Source organism: Macrobrachium rosenbergii, chromosome 37 (genome assembly GCF_040412425.1).
Source record: "Macrobrachium rosenbergii isolate ZJJX-2024 chromosome 37, ASM4041242v1, whole genome shotgun sequence".
Classification (NCBI taxonomy): Eukaryota; Metazoa; Arthropoda; class Malacostraca; order Decapoda; family Palaemonidae; genus Macrobrachium; species Macrobrachium rosenbergii.
Window position 1 is genome coordinate 35,516,537 of NC_089777.1, and position 24,601 is coordinate 35,541,137.

The following is a 24,601-nucleotide window of genomic DNA, read 5'->3' on the forward strand; positions in this document are numbered from 1 at the left end:
GTAACGAAAAACCGTCTAGAAAAAACACTCCAAAGAGCTCATAACCATAAACGGACAACTTTACTAAATTTGGAGCAGTCCACAGCCGATGGCCTTAATGAGAGCTGATGCTATATCTAACGATCAACCAGTTCTCGAAGATACGTGGCGAGTGGCAAGTGCAGAAACTCCGATCAAATTAACTGAGGTGACAAATTTTCTTTCGTAAATCTGGTCCGAAACCGACGTTAACAGGTTCTACAGCGATTTGCCGGAAGAGATTTCATTCGCAAATTAAAGTCTAAGCTCCTGTTATAAGTCTTGGGGAAGTCGCTCGAGGAGTTTGATGCGATTTCCTTTGAATATCCCAGCTGAAGCAGATGTTAAGATTAATAAGAAAACCGCCTGAAGACATTTCCTTCGTAAGTGGTTGTTAAGCTAGTGTTAGGCTTTGTCAGGAAATCACTCTGCAGGGCTTATTCGTACATCAAGAGGAAAGTTGGAGTTATGAATCACAAGGAAATCGCCTGAAGGTTTTTTTCGAGGTTGAAACAGCTGTCAGGATTCGCAATGAAATCGTCAGAAGGGGTTACCGCCGTCTCCCTTTGTGTATCCACCGTGATGAAGCTAATACTGGATTTGTTTTTATTCTGAATTGGCATCTGTGTATTTCCTGGATTATACTTTATATGATTAAAAAAATCGCCGAAAGGGATTTATTCGTAAACATTCTTGAAGATGATTTGAGAGTTTTCGTGGGGATTTCTTGAACCTGGGATTCGAAAACCTAGACTAAACTGACCTTAACAGACTGAGATGTGATGCGGCAGGAAAATGTGTCATTCTTTGTGTATGCTCAGGCCAAGATTAATGCAAAATGTCGTTTAATTTCGATAATACATTCAATTACCATTTCCATCGGCCTGCATCATCTGTCCATGAATAGGAGATAAAGAAGCAAAAAAAAAAAAAAAAAAAAAAAAATTATATATATATATATATATATATATATATATATATATATATATATATATATATATATATATATATATATATATATATATATATATATATATATATATATATATATATATATATATATATGTATGTGTGTGTGTGTGTGTGTGTGTGTGTGTGTGTGTGTGTGTGTGTACAGAATGAACTTTACATGACACAAAAACTAAGGTATCGGTAATTGATTAGCAGGAGGGACACCGAAGAGCCATTATAATTCAAAAGTGCAGATGGGGTTCACCGTTCCATTAAAAATTACACGAGGCTGCACAAAAACAGACGGAAACTCACAATTACAAAATCGTCTTTCAAATAACGACTACGTGAAAGAATATGTAAGCTTGTTAACATTTCCGGCTTCACCAAACAACCTAAAAAAAAAAAATCCATCTCCAGCACAAAGCCGTTGGTGCTATTTAAGGAAATGCAAATCTAACTAAAGGTATCTGTATAATTTGTCGATTCATGCTAACACTAACAATTTATGGTAGTGCTCAGAGCATACAGTCATTGACAATGCCGTTTCGTTGTTAGGAAAGGAACTTAATGAATTCGTTCCTATTTCTGAATGAGGCCTCCATGTAAAAGAAAGCTGTAGTGGTAAGCAAACTGACAATGTTTACAAGTATTACAGACAATTCTCTAAAAATAACATTAGTTTGCATATTGTAACGTACCTTCAAATAATTGTTAAGAACTGTTCAGTTATTTGTGATATCAAAATTCAAAATTCTAACGAAAGTCAAGCATTTGTAATATTATTCATACATAGTGAGAAAATTCATATCGTAAGTGTAGATAATTTCATACCATATTTTGGAGTTTTGGACACTGGGCGATTGTACATCTATGTGGCTATAGTGGTTCTGTTTCGAAACTATTCCTAATTCACTATCTTTCCACGTAAGCTTAGCACTTCTCTAATGGCATACCGCCAAGTAGTACGACACTACCTGAAGAAGATAAACAGCGTTTATTTGATAAGTCTCTGGCAAATGAAGAGTTCCTGTTAATGGTCCAGGATCTGGGAGCTAAAAGAACAACCACTTGTTCCACCGTAAGGCCTTACATGGACAGGTGTATGATTGAAAGTAGGAAAGGCAGGGCTGGTCGATGCAAGAAAACTTACTGTGAATTAACAGCGACAGACGTTCCTCATCAAAGGATCTCTGAAAGATGGGAGGAGGAAAGAACGGCGTGCACGCATTATGTACGACCGAAGATTGCAAGTTCATTGATGCATTTGGCTGGACGCCGTTTTAAGCCGTGCACTAAACGTTCCTTTCTGGAGATTTCCTGAAGTGTTCGCGTTGCCAGAATAATGAATGCTAATCGCGGGGATGATGTAACTTTAGTTGCGGTAATTTCTGCTTTGCTCAGAAATATTTTACGATGAGATTGATCTTCACTCCGCCGCTACTGGTTTCTTCCGCTAATTCATGACGACTTTACAGGTGCAACTAGAATATGAACTAGTAAATGATGTTCTTCAAAACACATCTCGCCTTCGTTCAGCGCAAGCGAGCTGCGCGGAAAGAGGTAAAATTTCTCTCCAACCCTTTTTGCCATTCCCCGACCTTACTGAACATCTTTCCTTCCTTAAAACTGACTAAAAGGCGCACCTGAAGCACCGATATTGCTTACACATGCAAGTCGACATAGCAAGACGCTTTATGAGGAGGTTCTAAGGGCAGCCATGGAAAACTGCGTCTCTTTTCACAACCGAAGTTGTTGCTGTTAATTATACTCACACACACTCCTTTTTGATTAAGTGTTTGACTATGCAGAACCTCGTTCATTTAATCTCTATGCTTTAACTTATTACGAAAATTACTTATCTATATAGCACAAATGTACGTATATTGCAATTTTCATTTACGTTATTTTACTAGTTCCTGGTTAACTAATAGAACAAACTTTGTTTTTATTAATGTACAAATTTGTTAAAATAAATCGTTTCACAGTCAAACAATTTGTCCACTTGCCTTAATAATGAATGAAGTTGCTTCATTACTGAAGAATGCTGATAAAATTTGAAGCAGAATCATTGGATTTGGAAGCGCTGACGAAAAACGAAAAAATGGCAAAGCATTTTTAATACTTGTTTTTGTTTCTTCATTACCTGTCAAATGATCTGAGTGACGGCTTACCGTATGTACTTTATGAGTGTCTTAACAATCTGATTTAGAGTAATTATAAAATAATAAACGGTACAGTATATAATCTGCAATTTGACTAAGCTATTAATGTGTCTCTAGGAACAATGGAACCCACCGATTAACGCGATTTCCGAAAGGAGTTTGCCTGATTCCTTAATTTCCCGTTCACTAGGATATTAAGTTTCTTTTTCTCAAGAAGCCGAATAACCTTACTATGATAACTTAATATTTTTTCCAAAGTATTCATTAATATATAAAGAAAAATAATACGGAAAACATATCTATCCTAATTATCATTAGAGTTCACATCAAATAACTTAAAACCCAACAACAATATCAACAACAATAAATGTCGTTGCTTTACTTGTAATGTCATGCAAAAGTCAAAGTTAGAAAAATTATCCTTATTTACAACGCTGACCTTTGTATCATATTAGAAGCAAACAATTACGAATTTTAATTTGCCTATTAATCTATTCACGGTAGTGTGAAGCGTCCTTGAAATAATAATAAAAGAAAACAATAATACACAGTCTCCTTACTTTTAATAATAATAATAATAATAATAATAATAATAATAATAATAATAATAATAATAATAATAATAATAGTATAGCCTCACAATAACCTTCTTGACACCAAAGTCCTCATTAATATTCTTTGAAATCAATGAATGCCTCAAATACCGAGTTTAGTCATGCGTAAATCCCTCGCAGAACTGATCAACAAAGAAAGAAAGATTGAGATGATTAATAAAGTTTCCGTTGCTCGTGTACATCACCATTAACAAGTTTGTCTCATATATCGAATCTTCGAACATAAGGTAAAGCATGATTGTCATCGCCGAATTAGCATGTAAATTAGAATTAGTTTATGTTCTTGATGCAGATGGAGGAGAACGGAAATATGAAAGCAAAATGCGAAAACATTCATTATCTTGGACGCTTGAAAACAAATGTATTCATGCATACTTTATTACGATGGAAGGCAATGTACGTATACATGTACACGGAGGGTAAACTAAAACTATACATAGGTAAGTACATTCAAGAGTAGGTCTGCACACAAAATACGCACAAACATCCACATGTATATAAATATATGCTTGCCCGCAAATGTATGCATAATAACTACGGTACACAGATGCTCATGAACGGCTGCACAAAAATGTGCACATAATCACATACACATGGTTGTGCAAACCTACCCTTGATCTCACGCATGCGCACATGCACATGCGCAGACCTGAAATATCTCTTATGCTTAAAGCATAACTTGAATACTGCATTACTCTCTCACATAAATTATGGTCGTAATTGATTGTACAGAGATATTCTATCTCGACCACACTTTCATTCTCAGTCATGAATTCTGTTAAACGACGGTCATAATTTCTAAATATCTGTCTCGACCCGCTTTTCCAGAGGGGCGACAAACCAGAAGACGCCCCCGCTCTCTTATTCTAAAGTCATGCAAAAATCACAGGTCAGCTTCCTTTCGCAAAGGTCAGGTCACCGAGTCACGATTTTTCATAAGCGGGCTCGCTTGAGAACCAACCGAGAGGAGGGGTGGGGTGGGGGTGGGGGAGTTGAGGATGGGAGAGGGGAGGAGGGAGTATGCATTATCCGCCATTCAATTTCCGATGCATGTCACCCTGCCATGGATAGCCAAAATCCCCAAAAGGTGGGGCTTTTAAAATGCTTGTGTTACTTACAAGGGGGACTGTGACTGGTTCCAATTACCTGGGAACAGCAGGAAGGTGTGGCCGGGGTGGGTGGGGGGGTGGGGGGGGGAAGGAGATCGTGATTGGTGTTCAATGAGCAATAAAGGTGATGGAGGAAAAAGTGGAACGTGTGGAGGTGGTGGAAAATGGAACGTCATGGGAAGATGGAAGAGGTGAAGAATCTAGTAAGATGGGATGGGAAACTGACCTAACCAAAATCCCCCCAACCCTCCCAAAAAAAAAAAAAAACCATCTAAGAGAAAAGCAAAACCAGATATGAAACATTCTGACTAAAGTGTAAGTGGGGAGGAGGAGGAGGAGGAGGAGGAAGAGAAGGAAGAATAAGCAGAGTAGGATGAGAGGGGAAAACCTAAAAACGAGAAGAAAAGAGGTAGTTGCTAATATTCAAATCAAGCAGAATAAAAAAAAAGAAATAAAAGCCATAAGCTTTCAACCAACGGAAAGGGCAAACTAATGAAATTAAATCTGATGAGGTCAAATTATGGTTAAGATGGGAAAACCGGTTGTACAATTGACATTCAAACAGGAATCATTCGAAACAGAATACAAAAAAAAAGAGCACAAGAATAAACAAATACACCAAAGGAAACCTGAATGAAATAAAAGCGTAATAAAATAAAAGGAAAGTCAACCAAAACAATTTACAAATAAGTTTAAGCGAAACGACGACGCGAAGAAGAATTAGAAGAAGAAGAGTAGAAGAAGAAGAAGGGAAAAATAGTGAAAAACAGAAGAGAGGAGTGGGAAGAATGACAGGAGGAGAGAAAGACAGGAAAACTATGTTAATGAAAAGTTGGAGATGAGAAAAAGACATTCAAACAGGAGAGGAAAATTGTTAATTGGATGAGAAGAGGAAAAAGAGGGGTGAAAACTAGAAGAAGAAGAAGAAGAAGAAGAAGAAGAAGAAGAAGAAAGGGGTCCAAAAAAAGACTCGAAAAAACGAAAATTCTTCCAGAATAGCTGGGAGAACAAGAGCCAGTCTCTTTCTATTTCTCATTTTTTTCTTTCCAGGAGGATGTGGATCTGGAAAGAAGGAACAGCTTTCCAGTGACAGGTGCAAAAGAAGAAGAAGAAGAGGAAGAAGAAGAGGAAGAAGGAGAAGAAGCACGATCCGGCGCGAATTTACAGCACAGGAGAACGCAACTGGATGGGGTCGGAGACATTTATGGCCGACTTAATAGTAATCTCACACCGGCCTATTCTTATACATAATAATAGTTTTATGTTTCCCTTTTCTTAAAAAGGCATAAGTCCCTTTTTTTCCTACCTATTCTTTCTGATCAAATAATAGATGTGTTCGAGGCAAGGTGTGTCGGGGTTTCCCGTAAGAATGATATTTGAATATTCGTTTCATTCAGTGAAGAAGAAAATTCAGGTTTTACTTTCAAAGGGTAGCTTTTTCTGCAGTCTCCTTCTCGCTTTGAGGCACACATCCACATGCATCCGTGCGCCCACGTGCACATATACACACGGCGGTACAAAGACGTACATAGACACAGACACATATACTGTATATGCATACACACACACACACACATATATATATATATATATATATATATATATATATATATATATATATATATATATATATATATATACTGTATATACATACATATATATATATATATATATATATATATATATATATATATATATATATATATATATATAAATATATATATATATATATATATATATATATATATATATATATATATATATATATATATATATATATATATATATATATATATATATATATATATATATATATATATATATATATCGCTTTTCATCTCAATGGTGGCAGCTGAGGGTGTGTGGGCCTTCCGGTTCTCTACAAGTATTCTTTTGAATGATGTTGCTGGCCAAGTGTCTTCCGTACCCTGTCTGCGACCCTCCACAGTCGACTAATTTTCTGATACATAGTTGAATGCAAGGCCATCGATGGGCAATTGAGCTTTCACAGAACATCTGTAAGTCTTTTTCTTTCGGAAATCCGCCCACCTTACCCGGGCAAGAAGACTAGTCCAGTGACCGCCATGTCAGTAATTAAATCCACTGTTCCAAGGCGGCCCCTCATAGCCTTGTGCCAGAAAGTCTCATTTTGTGGGTTGTTCTCTATTAGTTGTAACTTTTAAATGGTGACAAGGAGCTTTCCAGTTCTTGATACACGCTAATACGTTATATGCTCCCGGGTGTTCTATTTTTCGACGTTTACAGAAACGTCGCCTTCATATGTCATATGGAGTCTGTAACTGTCGTTATGATGGTTAAATGTATGATGACTAATACAGTAATGCATAATGGTTATTTATAGATGACACCTTGTCATGTGTTTATTGTATCTAGTATTTTTCTTTCAAACCTATTCTATTTCTGTGAACCGTGAAGGCAACACTGTAGAATCGCATTCGAGAATGAATAATTGACGTTCTTCATTATCTATCTCAAACCGGATTAGCATATTACATCATACGACCTTCTTACTGCTTTACTGAGAGACAAACATAGATAATTCCTCATTTACCTTTTGGAGGCATTTCCCAGGTCTCCCGGCAAACTAATCTATCGAAAAGCCAATGGAAAAAGCAACACAACGCCTTTACTTAACCGGAAAATTATCAAAGGGTACCAGATTAATTCGCTTTTGAAAATGAGACTGGCTCTCCGTTTTCTTATAAGGTTTACTCATCAAGAAAGTATAGTGCGTCTGCTTAGCGTTGTCTTTCCTTTATGGCATCTGGACTCGGAGGCTTTGCTTTTCTCTAGAAAAGATCGATGGATAGTCTGCTTGTAGTTTTCACCTCCCAAATCAGCATAGCTCACTGGATTCCGGACACATAGGAGAAAGGCGGGAGTGCCAGAATTCATGTTTCTTTACACTCTAAACTTAGCGTCCTTGACAGAGCTGACTCAAAGGTTTACGCCTTTACAGTGATCCAGTTCTTTCTTTCAACTTAACTTTACTTCATTTGTGTCTTGACGTCGGCACTTTATTCTTATTCTGTAGATAGTATCTTGACAGCAGGCTGTCACCACTTACTTGGTCTGTACAAATGAGACTGAGCATTTTCGCTAATATTTTGAAGAAATCGCGAGTTCGAGAGTTTACCGGTCTGATCAGTTTTTCATATCGTCCACATCTGGAAAATGCGCGTCCTTCCTTTTTCTGTGGACCTTCTTAAAGTACAGGAGCTTTACTTGGGCAGCTGTGAACGTCTCGTATTTTTTCTTTTACACTCTAGCAACTGTTCCAACCTTCTCCTTTTATTATTATGATGGGCAATTCTTCACATGCTGAAAGCCTATAAGGCCATTAACTTACAAAACAAGCTCCCAAAGAACAAAATGTTCAGATGTGGAACAAGCGAATACGGAGAGAACATAAAAAACGAATAACAATAGAGATAACTCGACAAACCAATACATATATGCATATATAATAATAATAAAAGTAAGACGAAACTTAAAGGCAATGATTTATGGGGCCTGAACGCAGCATTTACTATCACTTTTGGACCTAATTAAGAACATCGGGAGCAATAATACCGCAGCAGGTTCGTTGACCTGCATCCGAATTGAACAGGATGTTGTTACGGTCGCGCCTCGACCAAGCTCTTTTTTTTTTTTTTTTTTTTTTTGCGTCGATGGTCTTCATTGTTGTGACGCCAGTTCGATATATTCTGATCAATCAGGCCTCACCCTCCACCGAAAATGAAAGCTCACTTGTTTTGATTTTGTGGCCACGCCCTTCCAAAATATGAACCTTAGTCCCAGGACGTCCCCGTCTCCTTCTGTGCTTCAAGTTCTCAGTGAACGTTTGGACTTGTATTTCACTGTGTTGAAAGGATATCGTTCACTTATGGAGATCCAACAGGTAAAATGTCTTTTGTCCTTTGCTTCTTTTTCATTATTCGTTCTCTTCACAGCAAAGTGGCAGAAAATTCTTCCTGTAATTTTCAGGGGATGTTGGTACTCCCTTGTAATGTTGTAATGTTCCTTCAAAGTTCGCTAACTCCTCAACCTTGACTTTCTGACTCACTTCCTGACTAGTTTTTGCAAATGTACTGTTAACTTTGAATATCCACATCACTGAAATCATCCCCTGAATTTTACCGTACAGTACCGACTTCATCTGTTTTCATAGACTTTCACGGGGATGTTTCATTCTACCGAAGTTTATTTAGCTAAAACGTGCGTCATCTTGTTCTCCACGAATGCGTACGCAATTTAAATAACATTTATCACGATAATTTATCCCGTGTCTCTGTTATTTGAAAGAAAAAATTCTGTAAAAATAGAATCTCCAGATTCAGGTATTATTAACTTGAAGAATCTTTTATCAACACCAGTTATACAGGAGATTTCATTTATTTTCCTGGTTGATTTTGTTTCGGTTTCATCTATACATTTCGCCATTAATAAAGTTAATCTTTTAATTTTTCTTGAAATACTAAAAATTACTATATCTTGCTTCCGCTCTCACAATCCATTAGTGTATTTTTTTCTTTACTGCACAGAACCATTTTTTAATCTCTCTTTCTCTTTCACTCATAAACACAATAGTAAGCAATTTTCATTCATTCTTTTCATTTACCCTCACATTTCGTACGGTAGATTCTTAACTTTACCGGGGGACACTTATGTAAGCTATGACACAACAGGGCCTACGTACCCATGCCACTCATATTCAAACAAGAGGGTAAGGTTGAGTTTGATGCTAAAGCCCTTGTCTCGTAAAAAAAAAAAAAAATACCGAAACCCGCCAGCAGCAATGAGCCATAGTGAGAATAAAACCCAACATTCATGCATACATACATACAAACATCAAACATACATACACAAACACATACATATGAATACATATACATACATACATATACTGTACATAAATATAATATACACAGTACATATATATTCATAATATATATATATATATATATATATATATATATATATATATATATATATATATATATATATATATATCTATATATATATATATATATATATATATATATATATATATATATATATATATATATATATATATATATATATATATATATATATATATATATATATATATATATATACTGTATATATAATAACATGTCAGTACACCGGATACCACAAAAGGTAAATGAAACACAACGATGTAAAAACACAAACGGCTTTATTCGCTATCCGATCTTCATATATGGATTTATAATTATTTACATCAGACTCACATAAAACACCCAAAAAGAGTCATATAGATAGATACTGCTTGCTGTCTTCTATACTGGATAAACAAAGGCGGTTTCAGAAAAGAACGTCTCTCGACATATTTCACCACTTGACGCCATACTTTGCATCTAAAAGACAAAATTGGTGGAATAATTGAAGTTAGGTACGTTCTAGCTTCGGTTACACCAACCTAAGGAGGGTGGGTGACTTCAGGTTTTCAGTTACATGAGATTAAATTGGCACTTTGGCAACTTTTCGGGTTGCATCAACTTTGTGCAAAGCTTGGCGACAAAAGTTTAAAAGATGCCAAAGACATACTTCTGTTTCACGACCTTCAAGAAATAATATTGAAAGTATAACATAAATGAAAATGTTTCATGAAAAAAGAAGTCAAGATTAAGAAAAGATAATTTATTTCTGGATACATATTTTCAAAGAACATGAACTATATATATATATATATATATATATATATATATATATATATATATATATATATATATATATATATATATATATATATATATATATATATATATATATAAATATACACACATATATATACTTATACATATATATATATATATATATATATATATATATTATACATATATATATATATATATATATATATATATATATATATATATATATATATATATATATATATATATATATATATTTGTAGCAACAACAACACCAGGACATATTTATTTGGATCGACTGAAATATAGGATAATGAAACAAAAATAATATAAGCTTATGAAATGAACTTAGATACCAGAAACTTGATTCAGATATATCTCTTCAAAGGGAAAGAAAATACAAGATATATCTAATACATGAGAAGAAAATATACTTAAAATAAAAAAAAGCGTTACAAAAAAATGTTTGTTGTAACAGATGTTAAGAGTATCGAATAAACTTAAGGAAAGTAGGTATAAGATGCAATTATTGCCAAAGAGAAATACGTTTAAGGAAGGAAAAACAAAAATAGGAAAACCTATCAAAAACACGAAGGACGAGTAAAAAAAAAAAAAAGAACAACACTATGATACAAATCTTCGAGCTATTCAAGCAAGAGTTTGAAGACTGGCCCGAATAAATGAACATATTTGAAAATTGGTTTTGAAGAGAATAAAAGGAAATATAAGCAAAATGTTCTCAAAACTCACTGATGAAATTAACTAAAGACTTAAATACGAAAATTAAACAACAAAGAAATTTCAAATTTCTAAGTAATGGCGAAGGAAAGAACACAGACAATAAATATAGAATTATTTGTTTACGTATTAGGAGGCCGCCGAACTAGGTAACTTGATGGCCGTATCATAACCCTGAAATGGCAAGGAAGGTTACTATTAAACCACCTTTTAAAAGAGGGGAAAACAGAAGAAGAAAGAGAATCACAGAATCAGAGAGCAATGGGGATAACCAACCGAGAGGAGTAAATATGTGATATTGTAGAGGGAGGTAACGGACAAAAGGAAAGTTAGACTATAAAGATTCAAGGGCGGCTGAGAAACATCTAAGAAAGAAAGACAATTAGGTAAGAGAGAGCTTAGACTGTCCTGTAAATATTATCAGGGTAGGTATCCACGTATACGTGCAATTATACACACACATACAGACACATAAACACACACACACACATATATATATATGTAAATATATATATATATATATATATATATATATATATATATATATATATATATATATATATATATATATTATATATTTACATATACATACATACATATATATATATGCATACACACACATATATATGTGTGTATGTACGTATGTATATGTATACCCACACATGCTGACGAGAAAGGAAAAGATATAGAGCCAAGAGCCAAATATTTAGGCAACCATACGTTGACCTATAAAACGGAAAGCTCAGTGCCAGTCTCCTTGTTGGCCGAAAAATAAAATTAGAGCGTGAGGTTGAAAGGAACGCTCCATGACTTGACCTAGGGATTTTAACCTTTTATGGACGCAGGAAATGTCGATTTGGGAGGGACACGCCTCTGGCATGTTGGGATTTTCTTTCGCTTTATGTCTCTGACCCTTTTCACTCCTTTTCCTTTTATTTACTTGTGGGAGACGTTCACTTGCTGGTTTGGGGGAATTTTTTTTTCCTCTCTCTCCTCTCTCTCTCTCTCTCTCTCTCTCGTAGTGGGTGCAACCTCGACTTAATACAAACATTTTCTGAAACTCACGTTCTCATTCTGTTATAAAGAAAGCTACTTGATATTCAAATTAAAGATGGTTGGCCCACTTTCCCTCGGAATTTATACATATATTCAGTCCCATCAAATAATCTAGCAGAGAATCCTCTCTCTCTCTCTCTCTCTCTCTCTCTCTCTCTCTCTACATATATATATATATATATATATATATATATATATATATATATATATATATATATATATATATATATATATATATATATATATATATATATATCTCACTTGACTGTGGAACATAGATAAGAAGATAAATTTATAATAGGTATATAAACAAACAACGACCAAAACTTTAACAAGAGATAAACAAAACTGACGCAGGATGGCGTGAATAAAAGATTATAAGATAAATGAAAATATCGAAGCCAATAGCACATCAAAATTAGTAAGAAGAATAATTAATAACTTCATAACACTTCTGAATTTTTAAAATTATGACGGAAATTCATCGAATGGAAGGACATTTAGATAATCTGTTAAATAATTTGAGGAATCTTTAAATAAAAAAATTATAAGACTCGGCATCATTAAATGAATAAATATGTAATTATGAAAATTAAGATAATAGACCATAAAGTGAATAAAAATTTTGATAATTTTTAGAAACTGAAATGAAAGATCATTAGGTGAATAGAAGGTCTGAAATTTGCATATAAGACGAGAAATGAGAAAATTCAAAATTTCCACATGAAATTCATTCCAGCAGAAACAAGTGACATTAATTTTGGAAAAAAAAAAATGGGGGAAAAGGAAAAGGCAATTTTGCAATTAATAGCAAAACAGAGATTATTAACCGATAGAGGTCATAGAAAGTAGACGACCAAAAATGGAATGAAATAAAAAAGAAGTCAGAAATGGATAAAATAATTATAAGTTTACGCTGAAGGCGTGATAAAAAAGGAAGGCGTTAGTTAGCGAAATAACGTGCGTATGAGAGAGAGTGAGAGAGAGAGAGAGAGAGAGAGAGAGAGAGAGTTATCTTTCACCTTCAAACGGGGAAATGAGATAGAAACCACAAATTAATTTCATATTTTCAGATAGATAAATAGATATGCCGAATATGTCTCGCTTATAGGAACAAAATAAACTTGGAGTGATCTTGCTCACTCAGTAGATTACAGGAACAAGGCGCATGCACACGGCAATTTCAAAGGCGTACTCGATAGTACAAATCACAATGCTGCCTGTACAGGAAGGCTAAGAAAATGAAACGAGAGAGAGAGAGAGAGAGAGAGAGAGAGAGAGAGAGAGAGAGAGAGAGAGAGAGAGAGAGAGAGAGAGAGAATCGTGCAAAATTAGCAGTAGAATTCTTTAAAACGATTCAGCGTCTAAAAAGATGAGAAAAAACAATGCAGGAGGTCTTTGATGCTGAATTAAATGATGAAAATTGACTCCTAAAAAGAAAATCGTGGATTCTCTGAAAGAAGAAAAATAGTAATAGATGGAGACTAATGTGAAAGATTTAAGTCAACAACAGGATTTCTAACAAGTTGTGGTTGAAATAAGCAATGAAAAAATATAGCTTTTGGAGAGAGAGAGAGAGAGAGAGAGAGAGAGAGAGAGAGAGAGAAAGTGCCTTGTATATTATTACCCAAAGAATACACCACGCAAAGGGTGCAAATAACACAGCAGGTCTATAAAAAGGCGGGGAGCACAAAAGGGTGAAAGGAAGAGAAAGAGGCGAAGATGGAAGAGGTGGAGGACCAGCAGAACGAGGAAGGGAAGAAGATGAAGAGATGGAGGAGGAAGAAAGGAAGAGAAGAATAAAACAAAGATGGTGTGAAAGATACAAGGGCCGGAGGTGGGGAGGTCATTCCTTTAATGCATGGGTCATTTCCTTAATGTACCGTTCACACTTGCATCCCTTCGACGTCATAAAAGAACGACGGAATTACGAAGGAATCGAAGGGAGTGAGAAAATATAGCCATTCACCCTGCCATTAAGGACACAAATGTTTTAAGGAAAATTGAAAATGAGGGATAAAGAATGTCGATTACGGACGGATGTGGCATTGAAGACCTTCAGTTAGGATTTACTTGGAAGAATAAGAGGAAAGTTTGTAAACAAAATGTTGTCGTTAACTGAAAATACTTGGTTCCAAAGCATTCTCCAAACTCAAGACTAAAAACTGATTACAGTGCATACAAAAATAAGAGGAAAAGACATTAGGAAAAATAGTCGAGAGTAGAAGGAAAAAAAGAAAGTTGAGATTTGTTTTACAATATTATCATTTTAAGGAATGTCGATAATCCATACATCATTGACTTACTATATTTCCATATCACCTCTGATCACTCTCTTATATATATATATATATATATATATATATATATATATATATATATATATATATATATATATATATATATATATATATATATATATATATATATATATATATATATATATAAATATATATATATATATATAGATATACATATATAATATATATACATATATAAATATATAAATATATATATATATATATATATATATATATATATATATACTGTATAAATATATATACGTTATATATATGTATATATAGACATACATAGATAAATATATGCATACATACATATATATACACATACATATGCTAAAACCAAACAATAATTATTATAATCATCATCCAAACAAGTATAAAGATTCGATTCCATCACATGGCACAAACTTATGACTAGAAATGAATACCGGGATTGCTTTAGATGTTACATCTATCGGCTGTGGCAGAGAGGTCAGGTCAGTAGCCCGAGGTCACGGGACGGAAGAAGCATTTGATCTCAGAAGCACACTCTATAGATTAGATTTTCGATTTTACTTACTGAAAAGGGTAAATTTCGTAAAATGACTTTATAAACTTTGCTTGTTATTCTGTAAAGTGTTCCCGACTTTGTTTTAAGGCTTTGCTGATTATATTGAATATTTGTGGTTGGTCTAAGGTTTCCGTATTCTCTTGAACCTCTCAGAATGTTTTGGTGAATCATTCCGATTCTTGTCTGCCCTTTTCAGTACTTCATGGCGCCTTCTGAATATTTCAAACAAATAAGCAAATATGTACAGTAAAATGTCTAGGAACACAAAATTATAGCATACGTAAATAAGTAGCACATAATGTTCAATTCTTCGCTGAAGAAAATCCTGCTTAAAATCTTAATAATAAATAAATCAAAATTTAGCTTTCAAGACAAACAGATATCAAAATATGGACCAATTCGGATAATCACATCCATCTTATATGGGAACATACTCAGTTAAGAAAGAGTACTGGGTCTTCATAGAACCATGCGTGTTCTTCCGTCCGGAGTCTTCTAAAAGCCACTAAACTTTCTCTGCACAGCAGAGGGCCTCAAAAGTGGCCGAAACGCTTCTACCAGTAAAGTTGAAAAATGAAACCTTCACCACGTGGACAGCTTAAAACATCATTATTTCTTTAACATACACTTATAATTTAACTACATCTACGGGAGATAAAAAAAAAATCTACAGCAGTAATTACTTCATGCTCGTGGCAGTAACAACCCGCACCCTTATCTATCTTTAATCACTTTTTACATTAATCTCTAAGATAGTGAGAACAAGATGCCAGAGACCTCTAGAAATGGAGAGTTAACTGAATAATCCTTGGGAAATGATGTTTACATGTATGAAGTGTATATATATTCGTACAAAAACGTGGACATATGTTTAAATGCATGTTTGTGTAAAACGTTCAGCGCAACAAGTTTTATAACGCAAAGTACGTGGTCTAGTTAACTCTTTTATTGTATTTTAGAAGCCTCGGGAAATCTTGTTCTAAACATGTTTTGTGGCACAGTGGAACATTACAAAATACTAACTACATATCCGGAAGTTCAATATCTATCTGTGAGAACTTGAACGGCTATAAACATTTTCATAAAAAAGTAAAAAAGGAAAGGAAAATTAAATGTCATTTCCTGTGTTATGGTACCAAAAGTTTCCTGTCAGTTTGTTATCATTGTTCATTGGCGCTCATTATTTAGAACACACTGAAATGCTTTATCCTTGAGTGGCTTCTTATTTTCTCCTTCTTTGTCTGTCATTAAACTTTGCAAAAAGGCACTGAGTATTCTTCATCAAAATTTGCAAAATATGAGAAAGACTTATGACAAAATCCGGGAGATGATGTATACTGTATGCAAATACGTATATTAGATACATAACATTACATATGTGTATATATATATTGATATATATATATATACTAATATATATACATGATATATATATACATATATATATATATAATATATACATATATTTTATATACATACACATATATACATAGGGACATATATGTGTACAATGGAATCACAAAAGTCCTTTCGCAAATGAATCATAGGACTTTTTAACCATATTAACTTCTACTTTTAAGACTAGAATACAACAGATCCATCTTTTAAGTTAAGGAAGCTATAGCATGTATACTTTCACCAGCAGAGTCCTATATATTATCATTTATCTATAAAAAGGAAACACAATTAACTGTACGAGTAAACTCAAAATGTACATCCTTAGCTCAGCAATACCACATCTAAGGCCAAGGGATTAAGAATAAGGGTTATAAACTAATAATTTCTTGTCATGTGTTCTGTTTATCTGCGTTCACGTTGGCGCAGCTATCAGACTGCTTTGGACAACCACGGTAAACTAAGGCTTCTTGCAATTGGCTTCGCAAAATGCACCGGCGAATTGTAATATACTTTTCATGGCTTACTGCGGTCTTTCTCTGTCTTTGAAAATTATGGATATGAGAAATATCAAGGAATACGTCCGTTTATTTCTTAAAGTCAGTGAACATACAAAATAGCTAAGAACTGGGTGTAAGCATTCCGTCCATAACTGGCAAGTCCAATATATATCAAGTTGTGAATATAACGGTATATAAACTAAAAAGATAATCAGCGTTTGGAGAGAAGAATGTTAAATGGTTTGACTGTGAAAGGAATTATTTTTCGATATATTCAGACTGATAGATGATATTGTTAATTACGCCGTTAATTACACCTGACCACATTTTATTGTTTCTTCTGCAAAACTGAAATTAGTATATCAGTTTTCAAAAATGAAAAATATACAAATTGATGAATTCTTCAGGCTAGCATTTGGAGATTTGATATTTCTGACCCTGTAGTCAGCTTAAAATACGTAATAATAATAATAATAATAATAATAATAATAATAATAATAATAATAATAATAATAATAATAATAATAATAATAATAATAATAATAGTAACAAAATAAAGCTGAACGAGAACTTTGATATACAATCAATTTTTGACCGATGTTATAAATAAATTTATTTTAAAAAATACAAAACTTAAAAATTCTGTGCAGTAAGCAAGATTTAACGGGTTAACAAATCAAATGTCGACCAATTATAAAATAACACTCCGAAAGACAGGTTTTCTTCCAAGGATTTAGTTGACATTTACTATACTTAACGCTATATCTGTCATTTTGCATCGGAGGTTCATGCAACGAGCAGCTATTTCTAATCATTTCTGGTTTGAAAGGGAGAAATCTTACTACCATATTCATTAGAAGCCTAATTGTGACTTAAAAACTATTTGAATAAATAATAGAATTTTTGTACTCTCGTTAGTAAGGAATGTTTGTTGTCCAGGTGGATTTGCTATTATCATATTCTATAAAAAAATATATATTAGTTTCCTATACATGAATATCATTTTAATACAGTTTTGGCGAGTTTTATAGGTAAATTATCAATTTATTTTCTCACCAGCAAAAGGTGACTAAGATGCATTTCAAGCACTGATTAGAATGCTTTTGATATGAATCATTAACCCGAACTCAGTCAACTACACTTATGGGGTTGAGTTATTGCCTGATAGATTCACCAGTAAAAAACGAAATTACTACAAATTCATAGCCATAAATTTCAGACACTTAAGAAATACATCCGCCATATCAAAACCTAAATTTGCCTGTCAACCCTAGCCCTATAATATTCTGTTTTCTACATTAATCACAACACAGTAAATTCTCTCGACATAGTCGGAACGGAATGTTCCGTTTCATGGATAGAGACTGTCTTGACATTTATCAGAGAAGATGTCGTTAAGTGCATATTTTCCCAGAAGTGACATAAAATTACATTCTATAAATAGAAATGATGAATATAACAGAATTCTTTTCTATTGACGCCTACATCAAGTTACGAGGGGCGTGTGTTGCTGTTGCGTCTGCCAGCTCCGAGGAGAATCACACCCGAGGAAGAAGCTCATGTCGTCGCCCTCGGACATCGAGGACAAATATGGGAACTCGAGGTTCTCCTCGAGAACTGTAGCACTTGAGGAACTGCAAAGGAGAGACACAAGGTCGCCCTCTTGGGGAGTGTAAGGAGGCGACAACTGAGTTTTGATTGTGGCCTCCGGAGGGCTTTCGAGTTTGGGATTTTCTTTCTTGGAGGTGGACCCGTCCAAGATGTTGGCGAGGACCCAAGGATAGGTCTCTTCGTCGGCGTTTCCTTCCAGGATATCCTGCAGCGCGCGGATGTAAGCGGAGGCTAACCTGAGGGTGGTGATTTTGGTCAGGTCAGACGCTGCTCTTCGACTGCACACCCAGGACGGAAGGACTCCCCTAAGGCTCTCAAAGGCGGTGTTGATCTGTCGCATGCGGTGTCGCTCGCGGGCGTTTGCGGTCTTCCTTCTGTATCGTGACAGAGGAGGTGGGCGTGGTTTGTGTCTTATGATGGTGTCCTGAATAGACCAGTCGCTGTCGCAGAATCGTCTCGCCTGGAGTGACCTGGGACGGAGCTGGTATTTGACATTTGCCGAGACGGTAATGGTGTTGCTGTTGCTGACACTTTGACAACTGTTGCTGTCTTCGTTGTTGTTGTTGTTGTTATCTGTTCCACTGGCAGCGTCATTGTTATTCGGATCATTATTATCATTATTATTGCCGTCCACCCGCTCTTTATTACTACTGCCCTGTTCTGCTGTAAGGTTATCCATTCTGGCACTGCTCTGATTGACCACCATGGTGTGGCACCGGAACTCGAGTACAGGCGACACTTCACATTTAAACTCCTGTTCTCCGACTGTTTATTTTCCGTAACTATTATCAATAGAATTTCCTTCCGTTCACCTTATTAGAGTCTTTATCCTTATCCTCACAAGCACATCTGAAACAAGAGGGAGTGAAGACTCTTTTTAATAATCGAGAAAAGAACATAATAGCTATGAGGAATCTAGGAATGAAGATATCCCAACAAAATCACTGTTGACTAATCCACCTGAGAAGCGCTATAATTATTTCAACAGGTATTCATGAGATCGGCCTTCTCATCCAAAAGATGGAGAAGAAGACGAGAAGGACGACGTTCAAACCGCAATAGTGTCTGAGCATCTCTCACCTGAGCCGTCAGTGAGAACCGAGAGAAGGAGGAGGCTGTACGTCCTGGCTTTACCACAGCACCCAAGATACTGAGTGACCGACCCTCACCCTCCCTGGCTCTCTCTCTCTCTCTCTCCCTCTCTTTCTCACTCACACAGACAAACACACACCCTCTCTCTCTCTCTTTCTCTCTCCAACCATGCCCTCACCCTGTGCCATAACTGACGTTAAATCGAACCATATAAATCCTTTTTTGGTGGGAAAATTGAAACGCATTTGGACGAAGCAAAGACACAGCATGAACCCCGAGTGATTGCAGGTGTCAAAACCAGCAGGTAGCCCGGGATAGGGGATCGTTTTACCACAGGTGTTTTCGCAGGTTTGACCTGGTATGTGGCGAGCAGTTTGCGGCCTTGGCTATTACAGGTCCGTTGATGAAAGCTTCTCTCGCGCGAGGATTGCAAAAGTCACAGAATATTATATCTAAAGCCTCTACGTCACTCAGTGATTTTCTTTTTATTTCCTCCCTTTCATATTTTCTTTTAATAGCTTCTTTTTTCATAAATGTATTTTTAGATGCCAGCATCATCGTGCCAGAACAAAAAAGGAAAGTTGCGAATGGATAAAAATAACCTTCATAGCGGAGATTTTCTGAATACTGATGCCAATTCTGTTTTGATATCTGGCGCCCGAGAGAGAGAGAGAGAGAGAGAGAGAGAGAGAGAGAGAGAGAAGTATATAAATGAAAGTAGTCAACAAAGTTTATTTATCAGGTGAGGAATACACATATTTGGACATGAAGATTCATTTATCTCTCTCTCTCTCTCTCTCTCTCTCTCTCTCTCTCTCTCTCTCTCTCTCTCTCTCTCTCTCTCTTTTGTCAATAAAAGCTTAGACTTGAACACACCTTCTCTCTCTCTCTCTCTCTCTCTCTCTCTTTTGTCAATAAAAGCTTACTCTTGAACACACCTCTCTCTCTCTCTCTCTCTCTCTCTCTCTCTCTCTCTCTCTCTCTCTCTCTCAAGTCAAAGAAGCAAACCATTGCTGTATAAATAAAAGGTCTCATTAAAATTATGAGGGCTCTCTCGTAAACCGACATCTCGTTTAAACAATAGCAGAGAGCGTTTGTAAAGTTGAGCACATGCCTACACAAAAACAGACAGTCGGAGTTTCATCGGTGTTTCTCGAAAGGTTTACAAGGCTCAAAGTTGAGCGCATACCTACACCCAATAGGGGGCATAAATACGGATGATCGGATTTTTAAAAGAATCTCTGAGAAGGTCCTGAGGGCTTCAAATTGAGAGCATACTTTCGCCATGCTGAATGCATATGTACGGATGGTCAGAGGTAGAAGAAAGTCATTGGACAATAAGTACAAAGGACTCAGAGTTGGCCGCATACTTACGCCAAAGTGATTTGGTAAACCTGGTCGTGTTTCAATGGAACTTTTTGACAATTTCTAGAAGTTCTACACATATAGCATACCTACGCCGAAAAGAATGCCTTCACCCGAAGGATCTGTATTTCATTAAAGTAACAGGGAAGATTCAAAGGGTTCAAAGCTGAGCAAAAACCGACCAGAAACGATCACAGAAAAGCAGATAGTAGGAATTCCACGAAAGTTACAAACAAACGCCATGATGATTATACAAAAATGGAAATTGCTGCAAGATCCTTGGTCGATTGGTAGGCCTATCCTCGCCGGCTAATTACGCAGAAATGGAGTTCGTAGAGTTTTCTGGAAAGGTGCAAAGGACCAGAAGTTGAGTGCATAACTGCATGTTCAGTTTCACGGAAGCTTCTGGTGAAAACATAAAAGCTTAGTACGGCACTGCTGCCTTTTGCTAGAGAGATCTACGAAAGCTTTACAGCAAGAACAAAACAAACAACAGCAATAATAATAATAATAATAATAATAATAATAATAATAATAATAATAATAATAATAATAATAATAATAATAAGCCATTCATATCACCAAAACTGAATTAATAAACTAAAATAAAGACAACCACATTCATTATTGATTTTTGAATCGTTATATATTATGAAATTAAATCGAATTTCACGCAAAACTTAATTCCACTTACAACAAGACAATAATTTTCCAGAATGTGGATAAACTCTTAGCTGTTCGGATGGAGACATTAAAAAATGAACAAGTTCGGTTTCCAGACGAGACGGAATGCATTAGGATGTTCCTTAAAATTCCACTGTATCTGTGGACATCATCAGTGAATTAAGTACCTGATAAGTCATTCGACCAAGTGGACAGTACCAAGAATGGAGATAGGCATGGGGCTGGCGACATCACCCAAAAATGCTTCTTTATAACCATATAAAAGAAAAGAAATAAATGTGTATATATACATATACAGTATATATATATATATATATATATATATATATATATATATTTTTTTAATATGGTTTTAGAAAGTGTATATATATATATATATATATATATATATATATATATATATATATATATATATATATATATATATATATATATATATATATATAGAGAGAGAGAGAGAGAGAGAGAGAGAGAGAGAGAGAGAGAGAGAGAGAGAGAGAATCTACTTGTGATTTTTTTACCAGATGCATATGTAATTGTAACAGCCACAATGCCCCCTTTACTTCTCGAATTCTTCGCGCTTTTGTGGGGAGTGGGGAATACACTTGTCACTATAAAGCCTTAAGATCCAAGTGCAAGAAATACGGAGAAATTATGATGTCCGGTAGCGGGAAACAAACCCGCGTTACCTGTATCAAAAAATGCGTGAAGAATTCAAGAGGGCATCATGGCTATTACAGTCACAGACACACACACACACATACTGTATATATATATATATATATATATATATATATATATATATATATATATATATATATATACATACTTTCTAAAACTATATTAAAATATTTTAATATGGTTTTAGAAAGTAAAACAATATCAAACTTTTGAAAGATGGCATTTACAGCGATGGTTTTATATCCACTTTTTAATATGGTTTTAGAAAGCTCAAATCAGGTGAGCGTAGGGCCACTCGACATATATATATATATATATATATATATATATATATATATATATATATATATATATATATATATATATATATATATATAGCAAAAACATGAAAAAGAGGCTGCATCTCCAAGCTTACTGATTTATTCAAACAACAAACAGACAGGTCAATAGCTCTTGCAAGAGGAAATATAATGCCTGACATCTGACATGAGGCGAACAAAACAGAGGTCAGAGTACAACCACCTGTGTTTGTTGGAGGATGGAAAGATGTACATACATCAACATACAGACATGAATGAAGTTATGATACATATAGCTGGAATGCTAACATTGTAATGATTGCAGTAAGAATGATATATTTAACGTAACAATAACATGAACGAGAATATATGTACAAAGGATGTGTGACATCTGCTGTGTGTCTTGTATGCATGCACTTGGCATGCAGAGATGCTCGTTGTGAGGAGATTAGCTGGCCAGGTAAGATGGATGGTGTGTGGGTCCGTGTGGCACCCTACAGAACTCTCCTGTCTTGGAGAGGCCTATGGTTGTAGGTTGTTGTCTGGGAGGTAAGCTGGCTTTAGGCGGTCGATGGAGACCCATGTAGTTCTGCTGTCCAATGTCATTTGTTAGACTTTGTGTCTTCTCTGGATGACACGGTATGGCCTTGAGTAGGCTGGGGAGAGGGGGGTTTCTGTGTGCATCTACCCATATAAACGCATATTTTGCACTCTGCAGTTTGTTGGGGACATAAAATTTTCTGGCCATGTGGTAAGTTGTCTTCGTCAGCATTATTCGTTCTAATGCTTTGCAAATGATGGATGGGGATGTTGAGCTCATTGGATGTTGAAAGACGTCTGCCAGCATGTTAATGATTGGCCTTATAGGGCTACTGCTGGAGATATGTTGAATGCTGCATGTGGTGATGTTCTCAGGCCCAGTAAGACACAAGGTAACTTCTTTCTCCAACTCCCACCTTGACATCTAGAGGTGAGTGGTGCTTTCAACGACCTGTGTAGCCTTTCGATGACGCCATTAGCTCCTGGGTTGTAGGCTGTCGTGTGTATTATCTTTGTTCCCAAACTGTCTGCGAGGGCGTTCCATACATTGGATGTGAAGTTTCCCCCGCCCACCCCCGACACTCCTGATGATCTGTAGGACTCCATGTCTTCTGACCCATCCAAAGAGTTTTCACACAACTCTCCACCATCTGTTGCCGTATCTGTATTGCTTTGGGGCACCTGGTATTTCTGTCGAAGATGGTGAACAGGTATCTGTACCACTCAGAGGGGATTAGAGGTCCCACTATGTCAACGTGGATGTGGGCGAGTCGGCGGTGTGTTGTGTGGAACTCTCCTATTCTGCTCTCGCTCTCTATGTGCCTAGTTATTTTTGACGTCTGACATGGAAGGCATTCTCTTGTCCAGTTTTTTATGTCCTTATTCATTCCCCACGTGAAGTACCATTCTGCTAAAATTTGGGCGGTTGCCCGGCCTGAAGGGTGGAACAGGTTGTGGGCAAGGTTGAAAGCCTTTTTTCTGAGGCCTTCTGACAGGAAGGGGGGAGGGCGTCCAGTACTTGTTTCACAGGCGATGGTCACCTCTCCAATGTTGATTGATAGATCGCTCCATGTAAGGGCGAGGTTGTCCTGCCACAGTCACTGTAGGTCCTCGTCGTCTTTTTGCGCCTCTGTTATTTCAGGACAGGCTATCCCAAGCTGGATGGTGTTGATGCAATTTCTCGAAAGTGAGGCTGCCATAGTGTTTGCTGAACTCTGTAAATACTTGATGG

General features: G+C 35.8%; 1 protein-coding gene across 1 annotated transcript; it reads right to left on the minus strand.

Moving 5' to 3' along the window:
• Positions 1-14,924: 14,924 nt before the first annotated feature.
• LOC136825482 (helix-loop-helix protein delilah-like) lies at positions 14,925-19,888 on the minus strand. Its single transcript, XM_067082012.1, has 2 exons — positions 19,790-19,888; positions 14,925-19,558 (listed from the first exon to the last, which is right to left on the minus strand). Exon 2 carries the CDS (start codon positions 19,413-19,415, stop codon positions 18,585-18,587), a length of 831 nt encoding a protein of 276 aa, XP_066938113.1. The 5' UTR covers positions 19,416-19,558; positions 19,790-19,888; the 3' UTR covers positions 14,925-18,584.
• Positions 19,889-24,601: the final 4,713 nt, after the last annotated feature.